The sequence below is a fragment of the Engystomops pustulosus genome, chromosome 1 (genome assembly GCF_040894005.1).
Source record: "Engystomops pustulosus chromosome 1, aEngPut4.maternal, whole genome shotgun sequence".
Classification (NCBI taxonomy): Eukaryota; Metazoa; Chordata; class Amphibia; order Anura; family Leptodactylidae; genus Engystomops; species Engystomops pustulosus.
In genome coordinates, this window is record NC_092411.1 from 211539459 (window position 1) to 211566252 (window position 26794).

The following is a 26794-nucleotide window of genomic DNA, read 5'->3' on the forward strand; positions in this document are numbered from 1 at the left end:
AAAGAGCGATTATTCTTAATCATAGTTTTTAAAGAAGTCTTTATTTTTTGTGGGTCATTTGCATGACAAGTTCTCTATAAAATTGTGCCATTAACAAATACAACTTTCCCTGTATGAAACAAACTCTCTTACATCTATAGCAATGTAAATGAGAGAAAAGTCAATAAATTGCCTTGTCACAAAGCCAAAAATTAGCTGGTGCACAAATGGATTAAAAACTAACCTGACAATTTGGGATTTTTTGGTTGATAAATCACTACATATAAACCCAGAATATGGAATAATGCATTCATGAAGGTAATAATCTGAACTATACATAATTGAAGGCATCATTCCAGCATTAATGACATGTAATTGCAGCAATGTGGACAGAGTTCACTCTCAAGGTGTTCCTGGGGCTTTAGTTTAGGGATGCTCTCTGTATAACATCTCACCCCCATCTATTGCTGATTAACACTAAGCTATTTTCAGCGACACTGCCCTGAGAGAGGCGGGGAGAGGGTCAGGAGGAGGGGAGGAAGGGGGAGCTGGTAGAAGTATGCTTCAAGTAGTGAAGAAAGTCTCACATCAGCCTGGGCTAAGCAGCTGGGAGGAGAGGATCAGGAAGAGCTCACTGTCCTCAACATGGGAAACGACTTACAAGACATGGACATGTATGAGAAGGTAGGGTCTAAGAAGTACTGCATGAGAGGAAAACATGTAGCTGCTATTGTGGCGGCGGTGGTGGTGGTAGGACTAGCCGTGGGGCTGGGAGTTGGACTTACTTATCCAGAGCCATGTAAAAGCACTAATGGAGATGTCACCAATCCACCTACATCATCTTTGCCATCTTTGCCTACCTCTGCCCCACCACCATCAGACTCTGAAACCTGCCCAGATGAAAAAAATGCAAATGGGGACTGGAGCCAGTTCAGACTCCCAAGTTACATCTATCCCCTTCACTATGACTTAAGTATTCACGCTGAGCTGGATAACGATATATACAATGGTACTGTTACCATTTGGCTGAAGCTGACTCGCTCAAATACCAAGCATCTATGGCTGCACATCAGGGAGAACAAGATCACCGGAAAGCCCAGGCTGAGAGATCCAAATAACCAAGAGATTCCCATCAATCATTGCTTTGAATATAAGCTCCATGAGTATGTGGTGTTCGAAGCCAGCCAAATTTTGCCTCCCAATGCCAACGATGATTCACTGAATGATACCTACAGACTGACACTAGAATTTTCAGGAAAGTTAAATGGCTCCTTGGTGGGCTTCTACAGGACTACATATGAAGAAAATGGAGTGACCAAGTAATGTATTTTTGCTATATATTTTTGTGTGTGTTTGCCTGTGTGCATATATTTATTTATATACAGGGCCTTTGATACCACATATGAAGTTGTACCTGTGGCCATATACTACATTAGAAAGCAATAGTACTATTAACGACATATAAAAATTGAGGGCCCTTAGTACAGCTCATTATTATTATTATAAAATAATATAATCATATAAGCAAAGAAGCTATTTTATTATGCTGTTTTTATTTTTATTTTATGATCTCCAAATTCCAAGAATGTACATATCAACATTCTTAATTTATTCAATTTTAGATGAGCATTGGTACAATATGACTTCTATATAGAAATTTGTAGATTTGTCAAATTTTTCAGAAGATTCGATTCAGGTCCAAATCGAATCAGTCAGTACCAATTGCACCAATTGTCATTGGTAATTGGTATATAATTCTCTCTAGTCCTCTAAAACACTGATCTTACTTAAAAGGCTCCTTGTGTCATTCATTTTTTTACAAATGGTCTACATTTTCCCCACCCATCCTTCTCCCTTGGGTTAGATGACAGCACTAGTTAACCGCCATTTAGACATTAGATTTGTATTCAATTGGGTGCCTGAAAAATGCCACATTCATACTGAATTTTCAAAATAACAAATAGATTCACTCAACTCTACCTACATGTAGGAATAAGTACCTATTGGTTTATAAAAGAAAGGGGAAATGACTCATAGCTCCAACTTGCATAACTATAACAGATAAAAATATACAATGCTCTTGTTTATTTTCTTGTTTTGCTCTCAATCTGTAGAATAGATTTTTGTTCTAATTTATTTACCCTTGTTTTCAAGCATATGAAGTTACTTTGTTACCATTAGATGTATATTTATATCAGTGAGCATAATGGGTGGATGGGGCATTTAATCGTTAAATGGCTTAAAATAGTTTATATGGAGTACAATTCTGGATGGGGAGTCATTGAACTGTGGTATGAGCTGAGAATCCTTACACCATCTCTGCTGAAGCATGGTAATATTTTTGTCTAGTTTTCAGGGTAGTGTTCACTACAGCTGGCACACATATCTAGCACGCTTTCATAAACCAAATGTTACTTAAGAAGTAAGCCATGTCCAAGACATTTTAGCGTGTTCTATTTGTAGTGATTGAGTCAATGAAACGTCTCTGCAAACAATGGAGTTACAGTATTACAGTGCCAGAAATTTTACTTTTGCCAAATCATCCATTAAAATGTCCATGAGAATTCATGTGACTGATGGCCTCCTGCTTAGATGTAATTGCCAGGCAGGTATTTATGCCTCATCTGTTGCACGGTATAAACTTCATGTGTTCAGCTTTTGTGAACATTTGTAATACTGTACAATATATTCTGCCAGGGTAAGAGGGGTTTTCCAAACACAGAAAGTTATCCCCAATTTACCGGTAAATGAGAACAGAACCCCAAGCAATAAGGAGAATGGGATTCCATTCTTACTAATGGATGACGTGGTGGGGCCAAGCATGCCCTATTCCCTGTTCACTTATCTGGCCGATTCCATGGACCTGATTAAAGCAATAGGGTGCTTGCTTGGCACTGTTGCTCCACCCATAAGTGTGAAAGGAAACCATGTTCTCCACATTTCCTGGGGGTGTACATTCTCATAATAATGGGGTCCCAGCTGGGCACAAACCATATGATGATCAGAGTTAAACTTCTATCAGTGATCTGTTATTATTCTAGTTTCGGTAGACAACCCTTTATTAGCTGGTGGGTGCCCACATTCCCCCCCCCCCCCCCCCGAATCTGATATTGATAGCTTTTCCTGGGGGTAAGCTTTCCTGTGAAGTATTTAGTATTAATTTATCCCACTAATGTTAATTTCCCCTTCAACTGGCCTGATATACTAAAGGGCTTTCACCTCTTAGTATATCAGAAGTGAGCTCCGCTGCCATAGGGAGATATCTCCCCAAGGTCTAATTTCAGTTGTAGTCTTGCTTAGAATACTAGTGGAGAAAACATTGTAAATCTCCCCCATTATATCTAAGGACCAATACGCATATCCAAAATCACAGCACTCACTGCTTTTCTTGGGCACTTGGACAAGAATCGCCCCATAGTCAGTCGGTAGAGTGAAAAACAGTGTATCTAGATGCAATCTGCTAACGTTTGACAGACGGAAAGCAGTAGCCATAAAATCACATAAAAGATTGTTAGTTTTTCACTGATAACATTGTTCATGTACAGAGGACCTTTCACTGGGAAAATTATTGGGAACAAGAATTCTAATTTACTAATCATTGGTCCATGTCAAAGGGCCTTGTTTTTAGATTATTATAGAATGATCATATAATATGTCTTATTTCAATGTTACAAATAACATTCAAAAATTATAAGTAGAAATATTTGGACATTCTGTCAGGGCAGTGTGTTAATAGAGCCCTCTGATACGTACTATATATAGTGCTATGTGTATATAGGATTAGGATTAGGCCATTATTATCACATATGTACTGCTAATAACTTTATCTAAAAAAAACTGCTAGAAATGCAAGTGCCTTATAATCATTTAACTGAATTCATTTTAATAGTTTACATCTAAAATAAGTCTGCATAAAAAGTTTAGAAAGACATAAAGTATATAATATGTTATCTTTATCTTGTAATCGCTCTTAATAATAGTATATGCTGGTGTCCAAAGAATCAGGATTTGCAATGTTGCATGCTTCAGAGCTGAAATCTCCCAGCAGTCTTGTTCTATATCAGCAGATACTGATTGACATCAGGAGCTCAGTTTATTTCACAATAAAACTTGTCTATTTATATTAGGAAATTCTAATTACAAAGACATATACTGTGTGTATATATATATATATATATATGTGTAGAATTATATTTTCCATGTGTCCCACAATACAAAAACATACTCATAGCTTTGACTCTATTGACTCTAATATGGATCCGTTACAGGAAAATCTGTCTGGCAGCCCTATTGCCTAGCATAGAACAGAGATGAATGCACTGGAGGAGGGCTGCCTATCTATGCCTTTTTGGTGATGTGACATTGTAGATGCAGTTTCTCTCAGTGTCTACCATTTCTTCTAGTTGTTACCTGTAATTTCCCAGATAAAGTACTAATAAAGTACCCTGGAAATGACAGTGTCATTGCATTAAAGTAAAACTATTTTGAAATCTCTATATTTGCAATCATTGGAACAGTTTAACATGCAGATGAGCCATGGAAGGCCCATTCTGACTGCTACTATTTACAGGATATGGGCTCCAAATCAAAATCTATGATGTTACTAGCCTCTTGATTTGCATCAAGGGTAATACAGGATCAGTTGCAGGGTTTGACTAAAATTTCTGGCTGCATTTATAAAGCTATTCCAATGTGTGTGTATATATATATATATATATATATATATATATATATATATTATTATTATATATATAATTTTTTTAGCTGATACTAACAACTGTTTAATAAATATATACAGATGATTATATTTAACTGATACTAAAACTGTTTAACCCCTTCACGCTCCGTGACGGATATATCCGCCACGGAGCTGTGAAGGTTGTATGAAGAAGGCTCACGGGCTGAGCCTTCTTCATACAGTGATGGGCTTTGCTGCATATCGCAGCAAAGACCCATCGCTATCACCCGCGGTCGGTGCTTGCACCGATCGCGGGTGTTAACCTCTTCTTTGCCGCCGGCAAAGTCGCCGGCGGCACTTTAAATTTGGCGGCGCGTGGGCGCCGCCATCTTACCTCCGATCGCCGCTCCCCCGAACGTCATCGGGGGGCGGCGATCGGTTGCCATGGTAGCCTCGGGTCTTCGTTTGACCCGAGGATACATGGCTTCTGCACATGCATTACAATGAGCCTGTGGCTCATTGTAATGTATAGTGTGCAGAAATGCCATATACTGCGATACAGTAGTATTGCAGTATATGGCAGGAGCGATCAGACCATCTAGGGTTAATGTACCCTAGAGGGTCTAAGAAACAGTGGGAAAAAGGGGAAAAAAAAAAGTTTAAAAAATGTAAAAAAATAATAAAATATTAAAAGTTCAAATCACCCCCCTTTCCCTAGAACTGATATAAAATATAATAAATAGTAAAAATCACAGACACATTAGGTATCGCCGCGTCCCAAAATGCCCGATCTATCAAAATATAAAAACGGTTACGGGCGGCGGTGACCTCCGGAACGGCAAATGGCGCCCAAATGTCCAAAATGCGACTTTTACACCTTTTTAGATGACATAAAAAATGTAATAAAAAATGATCCAAATGTCGCACAGTCCTCAAAATGGTAGCAATGAGAACGTCGGCTCATTTCGCAAAAAATGACACCTCACACAGCTCCATGCGCCAAAGTATGAAAAAGTTATTAGCGTCAGAAGATGGCAAAAAATTTTTTTTCTTTTTTGTACACATTCGTTTAATTTTTGAAAATTTATTAAAACGCAATAAAACCTATATAAATTTGGTATCACCGCGATCGTACCGAACCAAAGAATAAAGTAGGCGTGTTATTTGGAGCGCAGAGTGAAAGTCGTAAAAACTGAGCCCACAAGAACATGACGCACATGCAGTTTTTTTCAATTTTTCCACATTTGGAATTTTTTTGCGGCTTCCCACTACATGGCATGGAATAATAAATAACATCATGGGAAAGTAAAATTTGTTACGCACAAAATAAGCCCTCACACAGCTCTGTACACGGAAAAATGAAAAAGTTATGGAGTTTTGAAGATGGAGAGCGAGAAATCAGCGAAAATACCCTGCGTCCTTAAGGGGTTAATAAATATATATATATATATATATATATATATATATATATATATATATATATATATATATATATTAGTATCATTTTTATGGACCAGACTATAGGCAGCAGTAAAAGTTGATAGTTGAGAATAAAGGAAATCTACCACCAGGATGACGGACTGTAAACCAAGCACACTGACATACTGGTGTGTGCCCCCTCTGGCAGGATCCACTTTTCTTTTAGCTTCGTATGCCCTGTTTTTTTTGGTAAAAAAAAATGGGAATAAGCAGCTAAAAGGGGATGGGGCAGACACTAGTATGTCAATGTTCTTGGTTTACAATCCTTCATCCTGGCAGTAGATTTCCTTTAAAGTGGTTTTCCAGCATAGTTACAATGATGACCTATTTAACGATTTATCTATCTAATTTTTTTTATATCTATTTATCTATATATCTTCTATCTACCTGTCTATTATCTATTATATCTCCTACCTATTGTCTATCCATCTATCAATTGATCAATTCTTTAAGTCTCTTCTACTGCATCTATCTATATCTCATATCAATCTATCTCCAATCATCTATCTAGCCATCTATATAAAATCTACTTTATATTTTCACATCTATGAATCTATCATCTGTCTATAAATCTATATCATCTTTCATATTTATCTTCTGTCATCAATCTACCTATCATCTGTTTATCTCCTATAAAATTCTCCTACAGTCCCATATTACAGATTGCCTTACCATACTACTGTTTGTAAACGACAAAGTGTTATTATTGTGACTGTTCATAAAATAGTTTTATTTTGGGGCCCCACTTTTAGTTTTGCCTAAAACCGGCCCTAAAACCAGCCCTGAGCCTAAGTAGGGGCTCAGCTTCAGTTCCCAGCACTGGCTACTAAACGGGAATTAGAGCTTTCCCCATTCTTTGTTATTATTCCAGCATTGTTAGGCTACAATTATCAGCTGATCAATAGGGATCCAGATGTATAGCATTATAACCAAAAACTCCTTCAATAACCACTTTAATACTGGAAATGATAGATTAGTTTACGTTTTCAATGCTAAAACATTCCAAATTGCTTCTGTTAATTCTCCTGGCCTAAAAGCAAAATACAGGGTAAGACAGATGACATCTTCACTGTCCACATCTATGTGCTCTGAAGAAACTCTTTGACCTCACTGACCTTTACTCATTGTAGGGAGTTGTGAGGAAGAGAATGCAGAACATTTTAAAGGTCAGCAGAATTCTACTGAAGCCTGAATGAGTTCTGGTGATTTAAGTTTTCCAGAACATGGGGTACTACATAATAGTATGTGATCCCTCATTTGGTACTGGTAATCTAGCTTTACAACTACCTGTCACAGATAAGATAAGTGACAGTAATTTAGATATAGCAAGTGAAGTTGGTAAAATTTTCCAAGTACTGCAAGATCAAAGGTAAGCTGGTCAGACATGAAGAGATCCAGTAAATCATTCCCTAAGCAAGTCTTTCCAAGGTGGTGAAGATGAGGGGGTTGTTCAAGGAGTGAAGCAGGGATCTAGATTATTTTAGGAGAATATTATAGATCATATAATTCCTTAGTGAATAAGGGAACATAATAGAATACATAGGATGTGGCAGCAGAAGACTCTTAATGTCTCCCTAATACAATCCCCTGCTACACTGATCTGGTAGATACCTATCTTTTTTGTAGCAGCAAAAAGATTTACTATAAATCTCTGCAAAGTTAAACACCCCTATCTTGAGTTTTTAACAATATACAATTTATTGTATATTGTGTTGTGGTCTGTGCTGCGACACAATATATGCTGTATGTATGTATCCTTGTAAATAAGGTGCAAATGACTGTAATGTGACTATGCTCTTTCAATAAAACCCCTATCTTGAGTTCTGTAGTACCTAGAAACGTGCTTTTGGTGTTCTATTAGAGATAAGAATCTCGTCTCTCAGGATATGGTGACAGAGTCCAGTTACAACTATTCCACATGGACTACCAGAAACGTATCCATTGAGCGTGACTAGATTTATCTCATATGTATATATCCAAACTATTCATAATCTTTGTTCAGAATCTTAAACCTAATACCTCTAATGTTCTACCTTTTCAGAGCCAATATTTGAACCAGCATTTATAGCTGTATTATATAATTAAAATTTCATTTATACAAAAAATCTACATAAAATACTCTTGTAATCATGGGTGGGTGTAGTTTACCAAAAGTGATGGAAGCCACTTCCTGATTTATTGTGTTTTCTTGAATAACATTTGGAGGGGGGGAAAACAGTTCTTGGCATTGTCAGCACAAATAAACTCAACATAGCAGATTCCTCAATAATTAGTCCAGTGAGTGGGTAGGTAAACTTACATGTAAACTATCAACATACATCATTTGTTTGTCCTTTATGCTCAGACCACTGTTATTTTTATAGACAGTGAAATAGATCTTAATAATTCTCATTTAAATCACTTTGATATAATTGAAAAACATAATGTTGTATGACTTCATAACGCTTTACATTTTTGGAAACTCAATGAACCCCACTATGCTCCCATCCAACAACATTATTGTCCTATATACTATAGATTTCGTATTGCTGTTATTTTTATTCATTTCATTTCTAAAAAATTATTTTAATGTCTATGCTTGAAACTGATAAAGAATACACAATTGTAAAGAGCCGTATCATACATTTAAATACCCATGGAAAAAGTTTAAATGCAGAAAAAAAAAACACTGAATATTGTGCTTTCCTTCCCAAGGAGCATAGCAGCTACAGATCATGAGCCAACAGATGCACGGAAGTCATTCCCATGTTTCGACGAGCCCAATAAAAAAGCAACTTACTCAATTTCCATTACCCACGGTGCAGAATACAGTGCACTCTCCAATATGCCTGCTCAGGTAAATAGAAATCAAACCATTCTATTCATATCCATGCAGTTCTATCCAGGCCAAATGCCATGTTATATGATGGCCATTCAGATGAATCATTTTTTGTTAAATACATGAATAATCCAAACAATTCTAACAGAAATATGATATAGTCAAATTTACATTTAAAGACTAAAAGGACTAAAAATACTACATTATGTGTCAAATAAAACATTGATGTTATCGTCAGCGTTCAATACTGTGGACCACCAGCTCCTCCTCAGGATGAGTCGCTCCATTGGCCTAAAAGACACTGCACTCTCTTGGTTTTCTTCCTATCTCCGCACTTTCAGTGTCTCCTTTTCTGGATCTTTCTCTTCTTATCTTCCTCTCTGTGTCGGGGTTCCTCAGTGCTCAGTTCTAGGTCCTCTTCTCTTCTCCCTCTATACTGCCCCCATTGAACAAACCATCAGCTGATTTGGTTTCCAGTATCATCTTTATGCTGATGACACCCAGCTATATACACGTAACATCACCCCTGCCTTAATCCAGAACACTAGTGAATGTCTCTCTGTTGTCTCTAACATCATGTCCTCTTTCTTCTTGAAACTTAATCTTTCTAAGACTGATCTTCTTGTCTTTCTACCATCTACTAACTTACCTAACCCTGACCTCTCCATCTCGGTCTGTGGGATCACTATAGCATCCAGGCAGCAGGTCCACTGTCTTGGGGTGGTGCTGGACTCTGACCTCTCCTTTTCACCATATATTCAATCTCTTGTTCACTCTTGCTTCATGCATCTCAGAAACATATCCAGAATCCGACAATTTCTGACAATTAAAACTTCTAAGATGCTAATTGTTGCGCTTATTCACTCTCGACTACTGTAACTCCCTACTAATCAGTCTTCCACTCACTAAACTCGCTCCTCTACAATCTATTCTTAATGCAGCAGCCAGGCTTGTCTATCAGACCAAATGCTACACGGATGCCTCCAGTTTGTGCCAATCACTGCACTGGCTGCCTTTTTCCTTCCGTATTAACTTTAAAATAATAACCCTCATCCACAAAGCTCTGAATAATGCTGCACCTCCCTATCTCTCTTCTCTCATCTCAGTCTATCGCCCTTCCCGTGCTCTTCGATCTGCCAGTGATATTAGATTAATTTCTACTTTAATTTGAACCTCTCATGCATGTCTCCAGGACTTTTCCTGAGTCGCTCCAATTCTCAGCCTAATACCCACCCTCCAAAGCTTCAAACGTGCTCTTAAAACCCATCTCTTTAGGCAAGCTTATCATACTCGCTAACTGCATGAAACATCAACTCTACCTTTACTAATCCATCCTATGTCCTATCTCCCATCTGTTATCCGGCAAACACCAGATATAAACTAAGCTCCAGGCTTCTCTGCAGTGTTTTTCACCTTGGACCCTGTAAATAAGATGGCGGCTGATGGCTGGTTCATGCAGCAGAATTATTATTTATTAAATTATTTTATATTGTTCCCTTATAAAGAATGGCTGGACCATTATACAAGCTCTTTCCCCTCATGTGTCAATGCCCTCACCCTCATAGACTGTAAGCTCTTGTGAGCAGGGCCTTTGTTCCTATTTTTCCATATGACAGTTTTGTACTCTGTTATGTAATATTATATTTGTATATGTCCCCTGTGATTTGTAAAGTGCTACGGAATTTGCTGGTGCTATATAAATATAGATTATTATTATTATTATTATTATAGACTTTAACCAAACTTTTTTCTTTTAAGGCTAGTCAAAACCTTGGAAATGGGTGGATCAGAACAGATTTTGTTAAATCAGTGCCTATGAGTACATACTTGGTGGCTTGGGCAGTCCACCAGTTTACATATGTGGAACGGTTTTCAAAGAGAGGTGTTCCTGTAAGTAATAATCTGATTGAAAGTCATATTTTTTTAAGTGCTAAATCCACCTTGATAGTATCTGATATACTTTTAGTTTACTAGGGGTGTTATTATTGCTGCATCATTTTGTGTAATTCCTTCTGGGTTGGGGTGGTGAGAATACTTATTTTACAACTACCCTATCAGGTCATTTTGATTAATACATACAGGGCCATAATCCAATTATCAAATATATCACCCAGGGTGGAGAGCAGCTACAATTCTTTAAGATCCACCATGTCCATGTATCACATGGACAACCAATTAATGTATAATTGGTAAATTAAATAACTGCTCTCAACGGCAAACCATTATATAAGGTAACCAGCAACTATGAAGTAGGATCAAGTATGTTTATAGTATAATAATAGTAACACTACACTAAAAGTTTTTAGTTTGTGCATAATAAATAACTATTCACCAATAATTTATTAGACACCAACGACAGTAGGAACAGTGGCTGTTTGATGCCCAAACTGTTGGGCTGTGCCCATACATAATGCTATAGGGGACACAAAGTTAGCGGTCAGTGGACCTATGATGCATGAATGGGTCCATATATCCTTTCACTACATAAAAATAAAACAGTATTATAAAAACCATATTGTAATGTTGGTCATTTTTTACATTAAAGGGGTTGCCCACTTTCAGCAAATAATTGATATACGATTTGTATATTTGTATAACTTTTCCTTATACAAACAATATCAATTATTTGCAAAAGGTGGGCAACACATTTGAGGAACAACAGCTTTTAGTTACAACTCCTCCCATAATCATTAGATTATCACCAAGTGCAGATAAATATTCCTTAGTGTCAAGATTTTCAAACTTTGGCAAAGCAACACAGCTCTATAATGGTTAAATTAGATAAAATTTTCATTACTAACATTTTTTTTCATACAGCTAAAAATCTATGTGCAGCCGCTACAGAATAAAACAGCTGTGTATGCAGCCGACACTACTCAGGTTGTGTTTGACTTTTTTGAAGAATATTTCGATATGGAGTATTCCCTTCCAAAGCTTGGTATGTATGTCCATCAAAGTACATTGGTTGCTTCATCCTAATAAAATCTGCATGTGTCCCTGTCCATTACTTCACTTGTAACTCCAAAGTTGCTTTCCATACTGTATGCTGGACTATGCAACCATAGAAAGTAAGGCCTCTTTCACACTTGTGTTTCAGAGTTTTATCAAAGTCTGATGAGAGTTTTATCAGTGAAAACCATTATTTTTTTACAAGCAGATAACACGTATAAAGTGTATTAAAAAGACTTTTGACTGTGGTCTATCTTTTCTATGGCAATAGATCAGGGAAAAAAACCATTGCACTTGCACGTTTCTCAGAGTGCAATGCATTTTTGATGCTTCTCCATATACTTGTATGGTTTGTTTTTCAAAAAACCCATGAAAAAAATGCAAATAGAAATAAACCCATTGAATACAATAAGGTAGAGTGCAGTGTGAGTTCTGCATTTCAAAACCATGCGCAGAACTCGCGTATAAAAAACACAAGTGTGAAAGAAGCCTCACTCATAAATCCAGGCTTTGGTTATTTTCTTATATTTGTTATCCTTGGCGTCCTTGCTTTTAAAATTAAATTAATGATCCTGAAGAGATATTGACAGTGTTACCAGTGCCTCTCTGTGCAGTAGCTTCACAGGCTTCTCACTCTCGCCCCTGCTCTCTCAGCACTTCCCCCCTCTGCCTGCTGTAATTAATGGCAGCAAAATGTAACAGCCTGTGAAGCTGGCACAGAAGGGTAATGCATAGGCCTTCAGGCTTATTGGCATGATTTGAAAAGCTGATTTTAGAAGGAAAAGGCCATGGATTATATTTAGCTAGTTCCTAATGGCCTTAATGACCTGTGAAATTGATATGGCCATGTTAACCCCCAAGTCTCAATGGGGCCACTTTCACACGATTCCCACAGCTTGTTTTAGTATTTTTCCAATTAACATTCTCCTCTTTCTCAAAATAACAGTAAATGGTTTGTTAACGTCTCCATTATGCATAGCTGTGGTCTAAATGAAATGACAATTTTCATAGTTTTGGTCTTTTGGACTTCAAAAAATTCATGTCATTGTCAAATATATTGTCAAATGTGTTCATGTCTGTATAAAACAAGAACTGTCACCAACATGGTTTATCACTTGCATCAAATATACATGGATACATGGATGGATTTAGGGTTTGTACCACTCAGATCAGGAAGCACAAACTGGTACCAGAATCCCTACAAAGGGAGTGACTAGTTTCTGCGACTCTCCGACAAGTGGTTAGGAACTGTTTTTAATGGGACTGTAGAAGATGTTACCACCTCAGCTGGCCAGCTGAAGAGGAGCTATGGTGCAGAAATCCATAGGTGGTTGTAAAAAGATTTGTATTACTATATAGAAGGCTGTCCACAAAATAAATAAATAACAGAGACAACTCCTTTAGGTCCCTTTCATACTTGCCTTGCGTTACGTCATAAACATGCACAGAACTTGCATGTAAAAAACATAGTGTGAAAGGGGCCGTAGAGTCTCCACTAGGGTCTCCTTTATTTTTTCAATGGCAAATATAAAATAGCAAAGCTGTTTGCACAGGCAGTTTTTATTATAAGCTACAGTAATGGCTATAAGCAAATCGTGTTGAAAATCGCGTAACATTGCTCAATGAAAATCGTGCAAGTTTGCTCAAGATTTCTTACGGTTGCAATGCTGCATTTTCCTGTACAAATGTAATGCCATTTTGTTTCATTTTTCTCGTACATAAGAAAAAAACGAATGGCAGGCTAAATTATTTTTAAAGGGCCCTTGTCCTTACACTCACTTGGTAAGATGCCTCTATTGACCATATGTGAGCAAATGATGGCAAACATTCAGCTTAACTTTTTTATTTATTTCTTTACCACTGAAATGTGCAGCTTGGGGACCTGAAACCAAAGGCCAGTAAAAACTTTCAGACAAGAAGAAAAATATATGTCTTTTTGACATGTGGAAAAATTTTTTGCCCAAATTGCCACAAATGTGATTGTCAACAAATTACAAGACAATCACATATGATGAAAACATGACACTGGGGTAGAAGGAGGATCAGTAAACTGGGATGTAAATTGATCCCATAAAGACATTGGTGGGGGAGGAACATGTGATGCATGCCACACGGGTCAGGGTAATCATGCTGCCTATAGAGGGAACAAGCACCATACGGTCCCCTTTTCTGTGAATAATGAGAAGGGGTTTTATATATTCCATTGGCCTATGCATAGGCCTTTCAGAAGGTACAGGAGGGCTATAGGGTCTTTAGGGGGAGTAGAAGCATCAATAAGTATGGACATTGATGACTAGAAATACACTATTTTCCTCTCCTTGAGAATATCCTTGGGATATGGAACTAGACTATGTGAATAATCTTCCAGATAGTCTTAGTTTTTTTGGCACCTAATGTATTGGATGACCTCTTCATCCAGAATTTTGATCAGATAATGATCCACCTCTGCACCACCTTGTAGTGGCCCGGACAAGCACTTTAACATCCCGTGCAGTTAGGGCCTGAGTGGTTGAGGCATCAAAAGCAGCAACAGAAAATTCACCTTCCAAGTTCTCCCCAGAATCCTGGGAAGCTACCATGGCTCTGGAAGCAGAAGATGTGCCTGCAACTTCAAAATTCTTCTTCCTCTTAATATTTGTCCATGAGATCCAGAAAATATTGGAAACAGTATTCAATCATTCAAAAAGAACATACATAAAAGTAGAAATAAATGAAATAAACTTGCAGATGAAGTTCCATTATGTCCTTAAAGAGCATCATATGCTCCCAATAACAAAATGGGCACTTCTTGGACAGGCCAGAACCACAGCGAAAATGTTCACAGAAAATTTGCCATCTTTTCTGTTCATCAACAATTTGAATGTCACTCAGTTTACACCAGGACTGCTGGTCTTCTTGTCCCACTCAGGAGGGTACAGTTCCTTGCAAATGTCCTGCCACGCATGCTCCTTTTTATTGCAGAGTTTATGTCCCAGATTTGAGGACCATTTCTATTAGCTTCTTTACGTCTGTGGATTGTGGCATCCTTCCAAATCCAACAGAAGAAGCAGCAGCACTAAGAGATGTTATAGTGCCAAATGTAGCTTAAGAAGCTGAATTCCCGGTTTCATTTATTAGAGGTGATAGGTCACCATATGTGAACATCCAATGACATCCAAGTGCAATGTGCTTTTTTTGACCCACCCATAGATTTAAATAGGTGGGGTTTTCTTGACTCACATCAATGTAGGGCATGCACTATTTTTGATGCATCGCAACGGAGATGCTTTAAATAAAAAAATGGGATGTGTGAAAATATCTATTGAACAGCTATGTGTCAGAGTTTAGAGCGGGTCCAAATCAATGACGGATCACTTGTGACTGACATGAGAAAAATGCTATTGGCTAAGGGGCCTAAGACTGATCCCCAAGACATGGCATAAATTGTAAATATAAGCCTGGGTGCCAGTGTGATCACAGTCATAATTCACCTCCTCCTTAAATTATCCCAGACTCTAGAATAGGAGGCACATTTTAAGCAATTGGTGAATACTAAAAAGAAGCTTCTAAATTTAGAGTTAAAGTGTCACCTTCAAGCATGTTTTCACCTTTTGTAGTGAAAAAAGACTTAATTACGGTATATAAAAAGCTGCAGTGGCTGATCAGCTCACAAATGCCAATGAGATATTAGAGACAGCTAGAGCTATATGACATGATAATGTGGTTTTTTAAATGGATTACATTTTGTAAATGCTAATCCGTACCTTTGAAGTGAAATGCCTTATGTTTCAGCATTGCGGCCTTCTTTCAATGAAGATGTCTCACTTTTGTATTTATATACAGCAATATTATTGTTGTTTTTTGTTCTTTTCTTCTACTTAGATCAAATAGCAATTCCTGATTTTGGCACTGGAGCCATGGAAAACTGGGGACTGGTCACATATAGGGAGACTAATCTGCTTTATGATCCTAGTGAATCTGCAACGGTCAATAAGCAGAGAGTGGCAGCTGTCATTGCTCATGAGCTTGTCCATCAGGTATATGACTAAGTTTTACAAGATCAATAGTTATTCTGAATTGGGCATTCCAACAAATAACAGTTTGGAAAGCTGATCAAAAACAACCCCAAGATCAGTGGCGTAACAACCTGGGCGGCACAGGGGCCTGGGATGAACATCCGAGATGTTCATGTTGCCCACTCACCCACTCCTCCGCATGTTGCCCACTCACTCCTTCTGCAGCCGCATGGCTGGCTCACTACTCCTGTGGCCGCCCGGCTGGCTCACTATATACTATGTATGTATATAAACAGCATGTATGCAACTTTGATGCATATATACTGTATGTATATACAGTATGTATATACAGTATAAGGGTACATTCACACGCCTGTCTATAGGGATGTATATGTAGCCACATATATGTCCCCATAGACGGCAATGGCGGCCCGGCGGCCTCTATCTTTTCCCGAGTGTGCGGCCGCGCACCGCTGTTCTCTATGGATGGAGGAGGGGCCACCTGAATGAACCCTGAATTTGTATATACTGTATGTATTAGTGGATAATTGTATATATGAGTACATAAATGTCTGCATATGAGAGTATACATATGTATGTGTGTGTGCAAGTATATGAGTGTAGAATGTTCTTTGTGTATATTTAAGTGTATAAACGTGTGTGTATGTATGAATATTTTTTAAGGGGGAGGGGGGCCCCAAGCAGAAATCTGTTATGGGGCCCTGCCTTTCCTAGTTATGCCACTGCCCAAGATGGTTTACATTCTAGAATAAAGAACATTTATAATTCTGTAATTTTGTTGACATATTTGAAGCTTACCTACTTTTAGGTTGGCTTCATAATGGACCTTGAGGCACAAATAATGTATTTCTATGAAAGACCGATAATAATCATTATGTTTTTATGTTATGTGTATTTCAGTGGTTTGGAAACATAGTGACGATGGATTGGTGGGACGACTTGTGGCTTAATGAAGGCTTTGCCAGCTTCTTTGAGTATTCAGGAGTAAACTCATCAGAACCTTCATGGAACATGGTTAGTTGTTCTGTGGCAAAACCAAAAATACCATTGATATTTATAACAGATAACACATCTTATTCGTCATGAGAAATAATGTGAAACCAAATAATGAAAAAAAGGAGAATCCAAACTGAAGACTATTAAAGGGGTATTCTCATCTGGGCAATCAAATTTAACTAAGTTCATCTGCCATATACGTACATTCCTTTAATTGGATTTTATGGATGTTGGAAGATAATTTCCCAAAAATGTAGCCTTGTCTTCCCTTAGTAATGAGATTGTCGTGCTTGGATACGACCACCTCTGCTGGTGAGATTACACAAAGAAACAAATATTTTTTGGATATGAAATGTACAAGAGTTACAGCATGCCCCAGAGCCATCCTGTGGCAATGGTCGCTGAATCCAGGTGGTCATGCAGGGCTCTATAGCACATGTGTCGCCAGTGCTGGAAGAGTGTGAGGGTGCTTGCATCCAACAACGAATATCTCGTTTCTAAGGGGAAACTTTACTACAATTACGTACAATTATCTTTACACAGGTAGATTTTTTTATTAATATGCAATTGAAGAAATGTTTATATATGGCAGCTGAATTAAATAAAATGTGAAAGCCGAGATGAGAATACCAATTTAAGGATAAAGATAAAGGTACATTATACAGTTTATGGTTTAAGCCTTGGATGCTCCATTACATGATCATACATCATGGTGCCATTAGCCTGTGTGGCTCTATCCATAAGGCCATGTGTATGCTGCATCATACAACAGAAACCTGGCGTTAACCGATTGTAGCAGTTAAGCTCTAGGTGCCATGGCCAAACCCAACTAGAGCTGGAGCCTGATTGAGACTAACAGACCTGTCACTCAGCCACATCTATTACAGTCTGCCAAAGGCAGACTATGGCAGATGAGAGGTAGTTTCATAGTATACTGCAATACATTATAGTACAGCATTAGCAATAAGGGTTAAAACATCCCAAGGGGCCTGAAATAATATTAAAAAAGAAAGAAAACATTTTTTTATAGTTTTTTTATTAATATAGCTATATAAATTTGGCATCTCAGTTATCCCGCTGACCCTAAAAGCAATAGTTAGGTGTCATTTGGACCACACATTGATAGCAATAAGTACAAAGCACGTGAGAAAATTAAGGGTTTTTTGTCAATTTTGGATTTTTTGGATTTTTTTCCAAATGTTTTGAATAACGCTACTAAAAAGTACAATTTGACCTACAGTACATACTTATGCTAAGTGTGAACCCTGAAATTGGGTTAACACACAGCATACATATGTATAGCAGGTCAAATGTAGACCTTAGATTAAAATGACATTTGCTCTGTTTGTTCTTGTATACACTTCAGATTTGTTTCCCCATTTACATAGGAATCCATCAGAAAAGAAGCATGACATCTGTGTTTATCTCTTTTGTATGAACTTGTAGGATTTTTATGTACAAGAGTTTTTATTTTCAAATGTAAAACTCTTCTTTTGACAGATTGACCAAATTTTGATAGATGACCTGCTACCCGTAATGAGAGATGATGCATTGCTGTCTTCCCACCCAATTATTGTGGAAGTCTCCACTCCAGCAGAGATTACATCAGTCTTTGATGCCATTTCATATAACAAGGTTGGAAATCATTTTAGACATATTTATGAACTCTAATATCTTTTACATGAATTCCACAATCGCATTGTAAATGTTTTGGAAAAAGGAAAATCAATAATAATAGATTTTACTAGAGTATGTTGTCCTAGTATTAATATTTCTTTAGGTGAATGAGTTGCCTTAACCTTTACTTGATATACTGTACAGACCTGTAGTTTTGCTAGGGGCATTATACAGTCCAAGTGATCAAATTTTTATTAATTTAGTCAAATCCAAGCCAGTAGCCATTCATTTAATTGTCTAATAAAACATTGAACACAAGAACATGACTGCAATTGAAATCAATCTGTAAGAAAGAGAATACATGCTTATTATATTATGTGTACATTATGTATAGTATACCGTATGTCTTTTATGTTTACAGGGAGCATCCATTTTAAGAATGCTTGAAAACTGGATTACACCAGAGTATTTCAAGTTAGGATGTCAGGTGCAGTATTATATTGCATTTCTTGAAATTAACATATATTACAAACAGTATTATAAAATATGTATTATTTTATTCACTAGTTGTATGCCAATACACTTCTGCAGTACAACTGTCACCGCATTTTACCCACTAAACTATCTGTCCCTTCTGGTAGTGTATGAAATATAATCTCTAGAATCTTCGACAAATCTACTAGTTTCACATAAATCTCAGTTGGAACTAATAGTCCGTGTACGATTAGGAGACTTTCTACTCCATTACAGCCATAGCAACGTTGTATACCACCGACACTTACTATCTGTATCCCTCTGTTATTAAAACAATAGTAGGCCTGAAGAAGGAGACGTAGCCTCTGAAACATTGCAAAGGTTGCCGATGCATCAGTGAACAAAACCCTGCTGCTATGTGGAACATCGAAATGGTTCATTGCACATTGATCACTGCACTAGTTTTGATCAATGTGGGCCAGTGTCTTAAATAAATTGTTGCTACTAAAGACGTGCTAGGTCTAATTTTCAGGGGATGTCTTAATTTCTCATGAATATACTGTAGTCCCACCATCACATCCATCAGCCTAACCATCTGAATTCCATCAAGAAAGCCGTGTTACTCTATTTCCACATACAATAATCTATGGTACATTTAACAATCTCCGTATTTATGAACAAAAAGCAACATTTTTTATTTAAATTCCATCAGGTCAAAAACATCCTTATATCTCCAAGCTCTGAATTTCATGCTGAATTTGTTGTGACTTCATTTTTATTAGAATCATAGGCCCCAATTTCGCATTCTCTTTTTGTCCAGGAAACTTCTTGTGACACATTCACAAAGGAGCTATCAGTGATTTTGATTTGTAAAGCGCTATGGAATTTGATGGCACTAAATAAATAAAGATTATTATTACTATTATTTTATCCCAAGAATTCTTATTTCATTTCACAACCTCTTGCAGAATCTAAATGATCTACTAATACTAATGTACAGGGTGGGGGAAGCTGTAGCAATAACTGCCGCTAGGTTTTATTTTCAGGGGAGGCCATATATATGTATATACACATGTGTATTTCTAAGCTTGAAAAAAATTCCACTAGGTCTTACTTTTGATGGGGTGTCTTATTTTCAGGGAAACAGGGTACCAATATATAATAATAATAATCTTTATTTATATAGCTCCATCATATTCCATAGCGCTTTACAATATAACTATATAAAAATATAATTCTAAGTAGATATTTTAAGATTGACCCCCGAATTATAGAAATTGCACTATTTTAATGTTTTGGGCAGTGGACTTTCTTCCTATTTGATTCTGAAGACAGTATGTAGTATAATTAACTTTATTATTCCTGCTTTAGAATTACCTAAAGAAGTATCATTTCCAGAATGCCAAAACCGATGACTTCTGGGCTTCTCTGGCTGAGGTGAGAAATCAGAACAGATTATTAAAGCTTTTTTTCCCTAAAAGGGTTTTTTCTTAATACTATAAGTAATCGCATTTACTGCTCAACAGAGGTCCAATGTATGTATAAATAGTTTTTAGTGTTTCTGATATAGGGAACTAGATTGTGAGTCTCATTTGTGATATAGACTTTTTTGATATAGAATTTTTATATTTGACAACGCTGCAGAATGTCTTCATGTTGTATAAGCCAGTGATTTTCAACCTTTTTTGAGCCGCGGCACACTTTTTATACTTAGAAAATCCTGGGGCACACCACCAACCAAAATAGCACAAAATTACACTAAAACAGTCATAAAAGGCCTCCCTTTACTAATAAAAAACCCCTAGCGGCCTCCCTTTACTAATAAAAACCTCTAGCGGCCTCCCTTTACTAATTAAAAGACCTTAGCAGCCTCCCTTTACTAATTAAGAGCCCCTAGCGGCCTCCCTTTACTAATTAAGAGCCCCTAGCGGCCTCCCTTTACTAATTAGAGCCCCTAGCGGCCTCCCTTTACTAATAAAAAGTCCCTAGCTGCCTCACTTTACTAATAAAATGCCCCTAGCAGCCTCCCTTTACTAATAAAAAGTCCCTAGCGGCCTCCCTTTACTAATAAAAAGGCCCTAGCTGCCTCCCTTTACTAATAAAAAGGCCCTAGCGGCCTCCCTTTACTAATTAAAAGACCCTAGCGGCCTCCCTTTACTAATTAAAAGACCCTAGCGGCCTCCCTTTACAAATTAAGAGCCCCTAGAGGCCTCCCTTTACATATTAAGAGCCTGTAGCGGCCTCCCTTTACTAGTTAAAAGGCCCTAGAGCCCCCCCTTTACTAATTAAAAGGCCCCAGAGGCCACCCTTTTCTAATTAAAAGGCCCTAAAGGCCTCCCTTAACAAATAAAAAGCCCCAGCCTACCTTTACTAATTAAAAAAAGACCCTAGCTGCCTTCCCTATACAAATAATAACCCTATATACTTACCCTTGATGTCTTCTTCCACGTACCTTCACTCCTAATGGCGATCCGCCTACCTTCTGTAGCTCCTGCACCACGCGCCTCTGGTCACGTGACTTACGCGACCTGACGTCAGGTCGCGTCAGTCACGTGACATGGGCCGCGCGGTGCAGGAGCTACAGAAGACGGGCGGATCGCCGACGCGGGGCTTGGAGGTAAGTATGGGCGCAGAAATACGGGGCAGCTCTACACAGGGGCAGCATAGTTCGGGGAACTTTCCCCGCGGCACACTCAACCTTGTGTCGCGGCACACTAGTGTGCCGCGGCACACAGGTTGAAAATCACTGGTATAAGCAACAGAAGGTATGAAGAGAAAAACCATTTAATTGTCTTGATAACATGAATTATATTTTTAGGCAAGTAACAAACCAGTTAAAGAAGTTATGGATACCTGGACTAGACAGATGGGTTATCCAGTGCTCAATGTAGAATCGGGAAACACTGTTAAACAGGAAAGATTTCTTTTTGATCCAAAAGCTGATTCATCTGAACCCCCATCCCCCTTCAGGTAGGTGTGTGGGATCATTCTCATATCATTTTACAGTATTAAGAAGGAGGATTAAACCTTATTGAAGTACAGATGTACAGCAGAAATAAGCACATACACAATTCTCCTAACCGGTAACAAGATTTTGAGTGTTTTGACTCAAAGAGGACCTGTCAGGGCGATTTGGGACACTAAACAAGTGTTGTTAGAGGGTGTTCACATTTTGGCAAATTAATGTTATTGTTTGTATAATGAAAAGTTATAAATTTTTTTCAATATATTTTCTGTATCAATTCCACTTGATTTTCTAGATTTCGGCTTACTATCATCCTGTTGAAAACTTCTATTTTTACTTTCAGTGGGCAGAAATCTGACAATTGTCACACAGGCGCATAAAGGGTTAGTCTCATAGAGAGTAATAAGAGCTGTGTGATATAACGAGCCGTGCACCTGTGTGACCATGGACAGATTGCTGTCCACTGGAAATAAGCAATGGAGCTTTCTGTAGAATGACAGCAAACAGAGATCTATTAACCATTGATGAACTGATACAGAATGTATTTTGGAAAATTGTATATCTATTCTTTACCCAAGCTATAACATTTAATTGCTAAAATGGGAATACCCCTTTAAGCTGGCATACTAAAACCGTCTTCACTGCATTTGCGCATTGAAGCCAGGGTGTATAGCTCCGGCTTTACTATGCAACTGCGCAGCCACAGCGTGCACAAGAGATGGGTCCGATTCGTCTCTTCCAACCTATCTTTAGATATAAAGGTTTTTTTTCTTTTAGCGGACACATAGGGACATGTTAAAGTGCGATTTGGGACACAAAAACATTGGTAAATAAAAACCTACGGGTGGTTAAGTGTCCAAAATTGAGAGAGGATCTCTAAGTAATTCTGAACATTGATATACCTGTTCCATTTCTGAGACATTTGTCATTTAAAAGAAAATTTCAGTTCTTATTTTTATCTACAAGAAAACTAGAAGTGCTGAGTGGCACTGGGTGGACCAGCAGACAGGGCAAATACTGGTGCATTTCATAGTATTAAAGCTGCCAGCCTATACATATGTATAACCTGATACATAGGGGGTCATTTATTATAGTGAGGTCTCTGTGTCGTTTCTTTTCCAGTGTTTTTGGTGCTTATTTATCATAAGGGTTTTGCTATGTTAAATATGTTCAATCCCATGTTTGAATTTATTTTTAAATTGCCACAATTTACACCTTTTTATGGTTGTTTATTGGCTCCTGTTTTTGGTCCAAATCAGCTAATAAGTGCCAAAAAAGCTGCATGTCCAACAAGCACATCTGCCCTGTTTGGATAAATAGGGCAAATCTAACACAGAATCAACTTCTCCAATTTTGTACAAGCATTGGAAAAAGTGCAAATAGAGAGAAAAGAAAGAATAACAACTGTGATAAATGACCCCATAGACTTATATACAGGATGTAACAGGCAATCACTAAGGGTAGGCATAGAATCTGAATATTACTACCTTGCCGCTGTGATGTATGATGCTGAATGCTGAGTCTCCATTACTTTTATTGAGCAGAGACCTCATTACAGCGAGTCTCCATCTCAAGCTCTGAGATAACTGTGAATTACAGACAGAACCTGCAGAGGGAAATCTGTCACTATGTTCATTGTTCCATTTGTAACTACATTATACTGGGTCTGTGAATGTCTATACATATGGGTATACAGTGAAAATAATGTAAAATCCAGTATACTGTAGGAAATTTATGGACATTCTTCCCATGGTATGCCTATACTGTAGTCCATGCCACTGCCTTCTGTTATTCTGATGTATACATTGAACAGAAAGCAAACAAAAATCTTACACTGAAGCCTTACCTTTTACCTTTGTACAATTGCAAGAGAATTGTTATCACTGGATGCAGTAGATGCAGAGCGGAGAAAAATTTTAGGTTTGAAAAGGCGCCTCTCCTAAAGGGGTTGTTTGGTGACAACAAGTTAGCCCCTAACTCTTGTACCCTGTTGTACCTTGAGCTGAATAGAGCAGCCAGTTGTGCATGCAGTGTCTGCCCTATTCACCTCTATGGCACTGACGGATATAGCCAAGTACGGCATTCGGCTACTGTATCTCTGTCAGCACCATAGAGATGAATACTGCAGCCGGTGCATACGCAATAGGCTGCTCTATTTAGCTTGGGGTACAACGGGGGTACAACATTCTCGTGATCCATGGGGGTCCCATCACTGAGACCACCAATCAGAAAGATAGCCCCTTTCCTCTAAATCTAATCAGTAAACCAACTGGGACTGGGCAAGGACTGAGAACATTGTACAGTGATACTCCTGGCTACTGAGCATGGTAAGTTGATATGATGTTTGTATCTTTGCAGTTACCGGTGGAACATTCCAGTGACGTACTATGCTACCAGCAACTCAGCTGTAAAGCTCACCAGCATTTACAACATGTCAGGTAAAAAGGCTGAGCAAACCTAGCCTTATCTTTATAAGTGAATACACTGCTAGCTTCAAAATGATGAAAATTGGGACAAATATCTCATGTTAATTTAATTGGCATATTATATTTTGCACTAAAGTGAATTACTCATTATACCATGGAGCTTACAGCAGTATCAATATAAATCTTATATTGCAATTATATTGCAATGGCTGATGACCCACGATAATTCTGGTCAGGGCAGTTTCTAGTTAATGGGGCAAATTTCGAAAAATGGCCCTCCAAAGCCATTAAAATATACAATTTCATAACAAAGGCATAACAATTCCAATCATAAAAAAATTACCATCCCACGCTTAAATAAAAATGATTGAATACAGTGCTTCCATATGTATATATGTGTATGCATTGCCACCTCCAGAGTTAGTATAGATAATACCCCCTTTAAATAAAATATGTACAGTATCCCTTTAAATTGTAATACAGTCCCTCTCATGAATTATTAAACTAGTGCAGTACATAAAGAAACAGCACCTGAATCATCTGAAGCTCTGCACAGCAAAAGTTAATTTGGTTGAACAGGGTTTTATGGCCCGCTACCAAGAGGTGAACTAATGGAATATTCAATTAGTTTGTCTCTTGGTAGCGCGCCATACAACCCTGTTCTTCTAGCAACCAATTACCTATTTCTCAAGTGCATATTGAGACCCAGAGGGACGCAGCAACCACCGTATTTAACCATCAAAACCACAGAGTATTTTGCCTTGTCAGAAGCACCTTCTCTTATTAAAAAAAAACCCTTTGTACATAAATACAGCAGTAAGAACAAGTTCTGTACAGAAATGCAGCACCAGGAATGAACTCCACATAGAGATACAGCACCAGAACCAAGCTCTGTACAGAAATAGAGCAGTAAGAACAAGCTCTGTACAGAAATTCAGCACCAGGAATGAGCTCCGCATAGAGATAAAGCACCAGAACCAAGCTCTGTACAGAAATATAGCACTAAGAACAAGCACTGTACAGAATCAGGAATGATTGCACCTTATAAAATCAACCTTCAAACAGATTTAAATACAGCACCTTAACCAGAAGTACAGTATGAACTCTTAACATGGGGCATGTGACACATTTCTTTAGGACTGATAAATGTGGCGCATGGTACCCAAGTGGGTACGGAAAGTATACAGACCCCTTAAAATTTCTCGTTCTTTGTTTCATTGCAGCTAATTGGTAAGATCAAAAAACATATTTTTTGCTAATTAATGCCCTCTCCGACCCCTAGTCGCTCCCCGATATGATGGGAACAGCCAGTTGGGCTGCCACTGGCTCTATGGTTCTGACAGATATTGTCGAGCACCGTATTTGCACGACCGGCTGCTCCTCCTATTTCAGGGAACAACGAGTGGTCCGACTGAGGTGCACGTGATATGTGGGGGTCTCATCACTGAGACCCGCTCCCTATCCTGTGGAAGAAGAGTTGTGGTTGTCCCAAACTTCTTCCATTTAAGGATTATGGAGGTCACTGTGCTCTTAGGAACCTTAAGTGCCTTTCCACAATTCTGTCTCTGAGCTCCTTCAGCAGGACCAGAAGGAAAAGAACAGCATGTGAGTTAAATATGAGTTTCACAGCAAAGGACCTGAATACTTATGACCATGTGATATTTCAGTTTTTCTTGTTTAATAAATTAGCAAAAATATATACATTTCTGTTTTTTGTGTCAACATGGGGTGTAGAGTGTACATAATAATAAAAAAAAGAAATGTTTTGATCTTACCAACAACGAGTGAAAAATGTAAAGGTGTCTTAAATACTTTCCTTACCCATTGTATGTTAGGCTTTTATGTGCCCAAAAAAGGACATCATTTTTACATTTTACTTAGTAAATCTGCCCTAGTGTCTGGTTAGTCCTACATTGAAATAGTACAGTAGATAACCTCCATCTCAACCATTGTAGTTAGTGATGGTTGACACACATTATGGGCCTTATTTACTATTTATTTATTTACGCAATCGGGTTTTGGCGCATCGGCACCAGCTTTCATGTGACAGAAATCGGGGGCAGATTCAGCACGGGATTCAGATTCAGCACGGGATTTAACATTTAAATTGTGTTGCAAGACACACACTTACATACATCAGGAAGAAGAAGGTGAACTCCGGCGGACCTGAGTGGGGAGCGACACATGCAGAATATCAGGCACACGACCTTAGTGAATCGCACCCGAGTCCTGATCGTCGGACAACGCACAATGGGGATCGCAACAGGACTGGATAAGTAAATGTGCCCCTATATATCAGTGATAGGTATAGGTAATCCTCCTTTAAAATGTTTATTTGTTTTTAGTGGTACTTGCTTTTATTTAAAATGTAACTAATTCCAGAATCTAACATATGTT

The 26794-nt window shown here is 38.0% G+C and overlaps 1 protein-coding gene across 1 annotated transcript in view; it reads left to right on the forward strand.

Moving 5' to 3' along the window:
- The first annotated feature begins 547 nt into the window (after window positions 1–547).
- Window positions 548–26794, forward strand: part of ENPEP (glutamyl aminopeptidase) — a 35619-nt gene continuing 9372 nt past the window's right edge. Inside the window, exons 1-11 of the mRNA XM_072119311.1 lie at window positions 548–1298; window positions 8831–8972; window positions 10713–10844; window positions 11772–11892; window positions 15765–15919; window positions 16820–16933; window positions 18416–18550; window positions 18954–19019; window positions 20378–20443; window positions 21825–21976; window positions 24330–24409. Coding sequence (XP_071975412.1) covers window positions 625–1298; window positions 8831–8972; window positions 10713–10844; window positions 11772–11892; window positions 15765–15919; window positions 16820–16933; window positions 18416–18550; window positions 18954–19019; window positions 20378–20443; window positions 21825–21976; window positions 24330–24409 — 1837 coding nt within the window. The 5' untranslated portion in view covers window positions 548–624. The remainder of the gene's footprint in view (window positions 1299–8830; window positions 8973–10712; window positions 10845–11771; window positions 11893–15764; window positions 15920–16819; window positions 16934–18415; window positions 18551–18953; window positions 19020–20377; window positions 20444–21824; window positions 21977–24329; window positions 24410–26794) is intronic.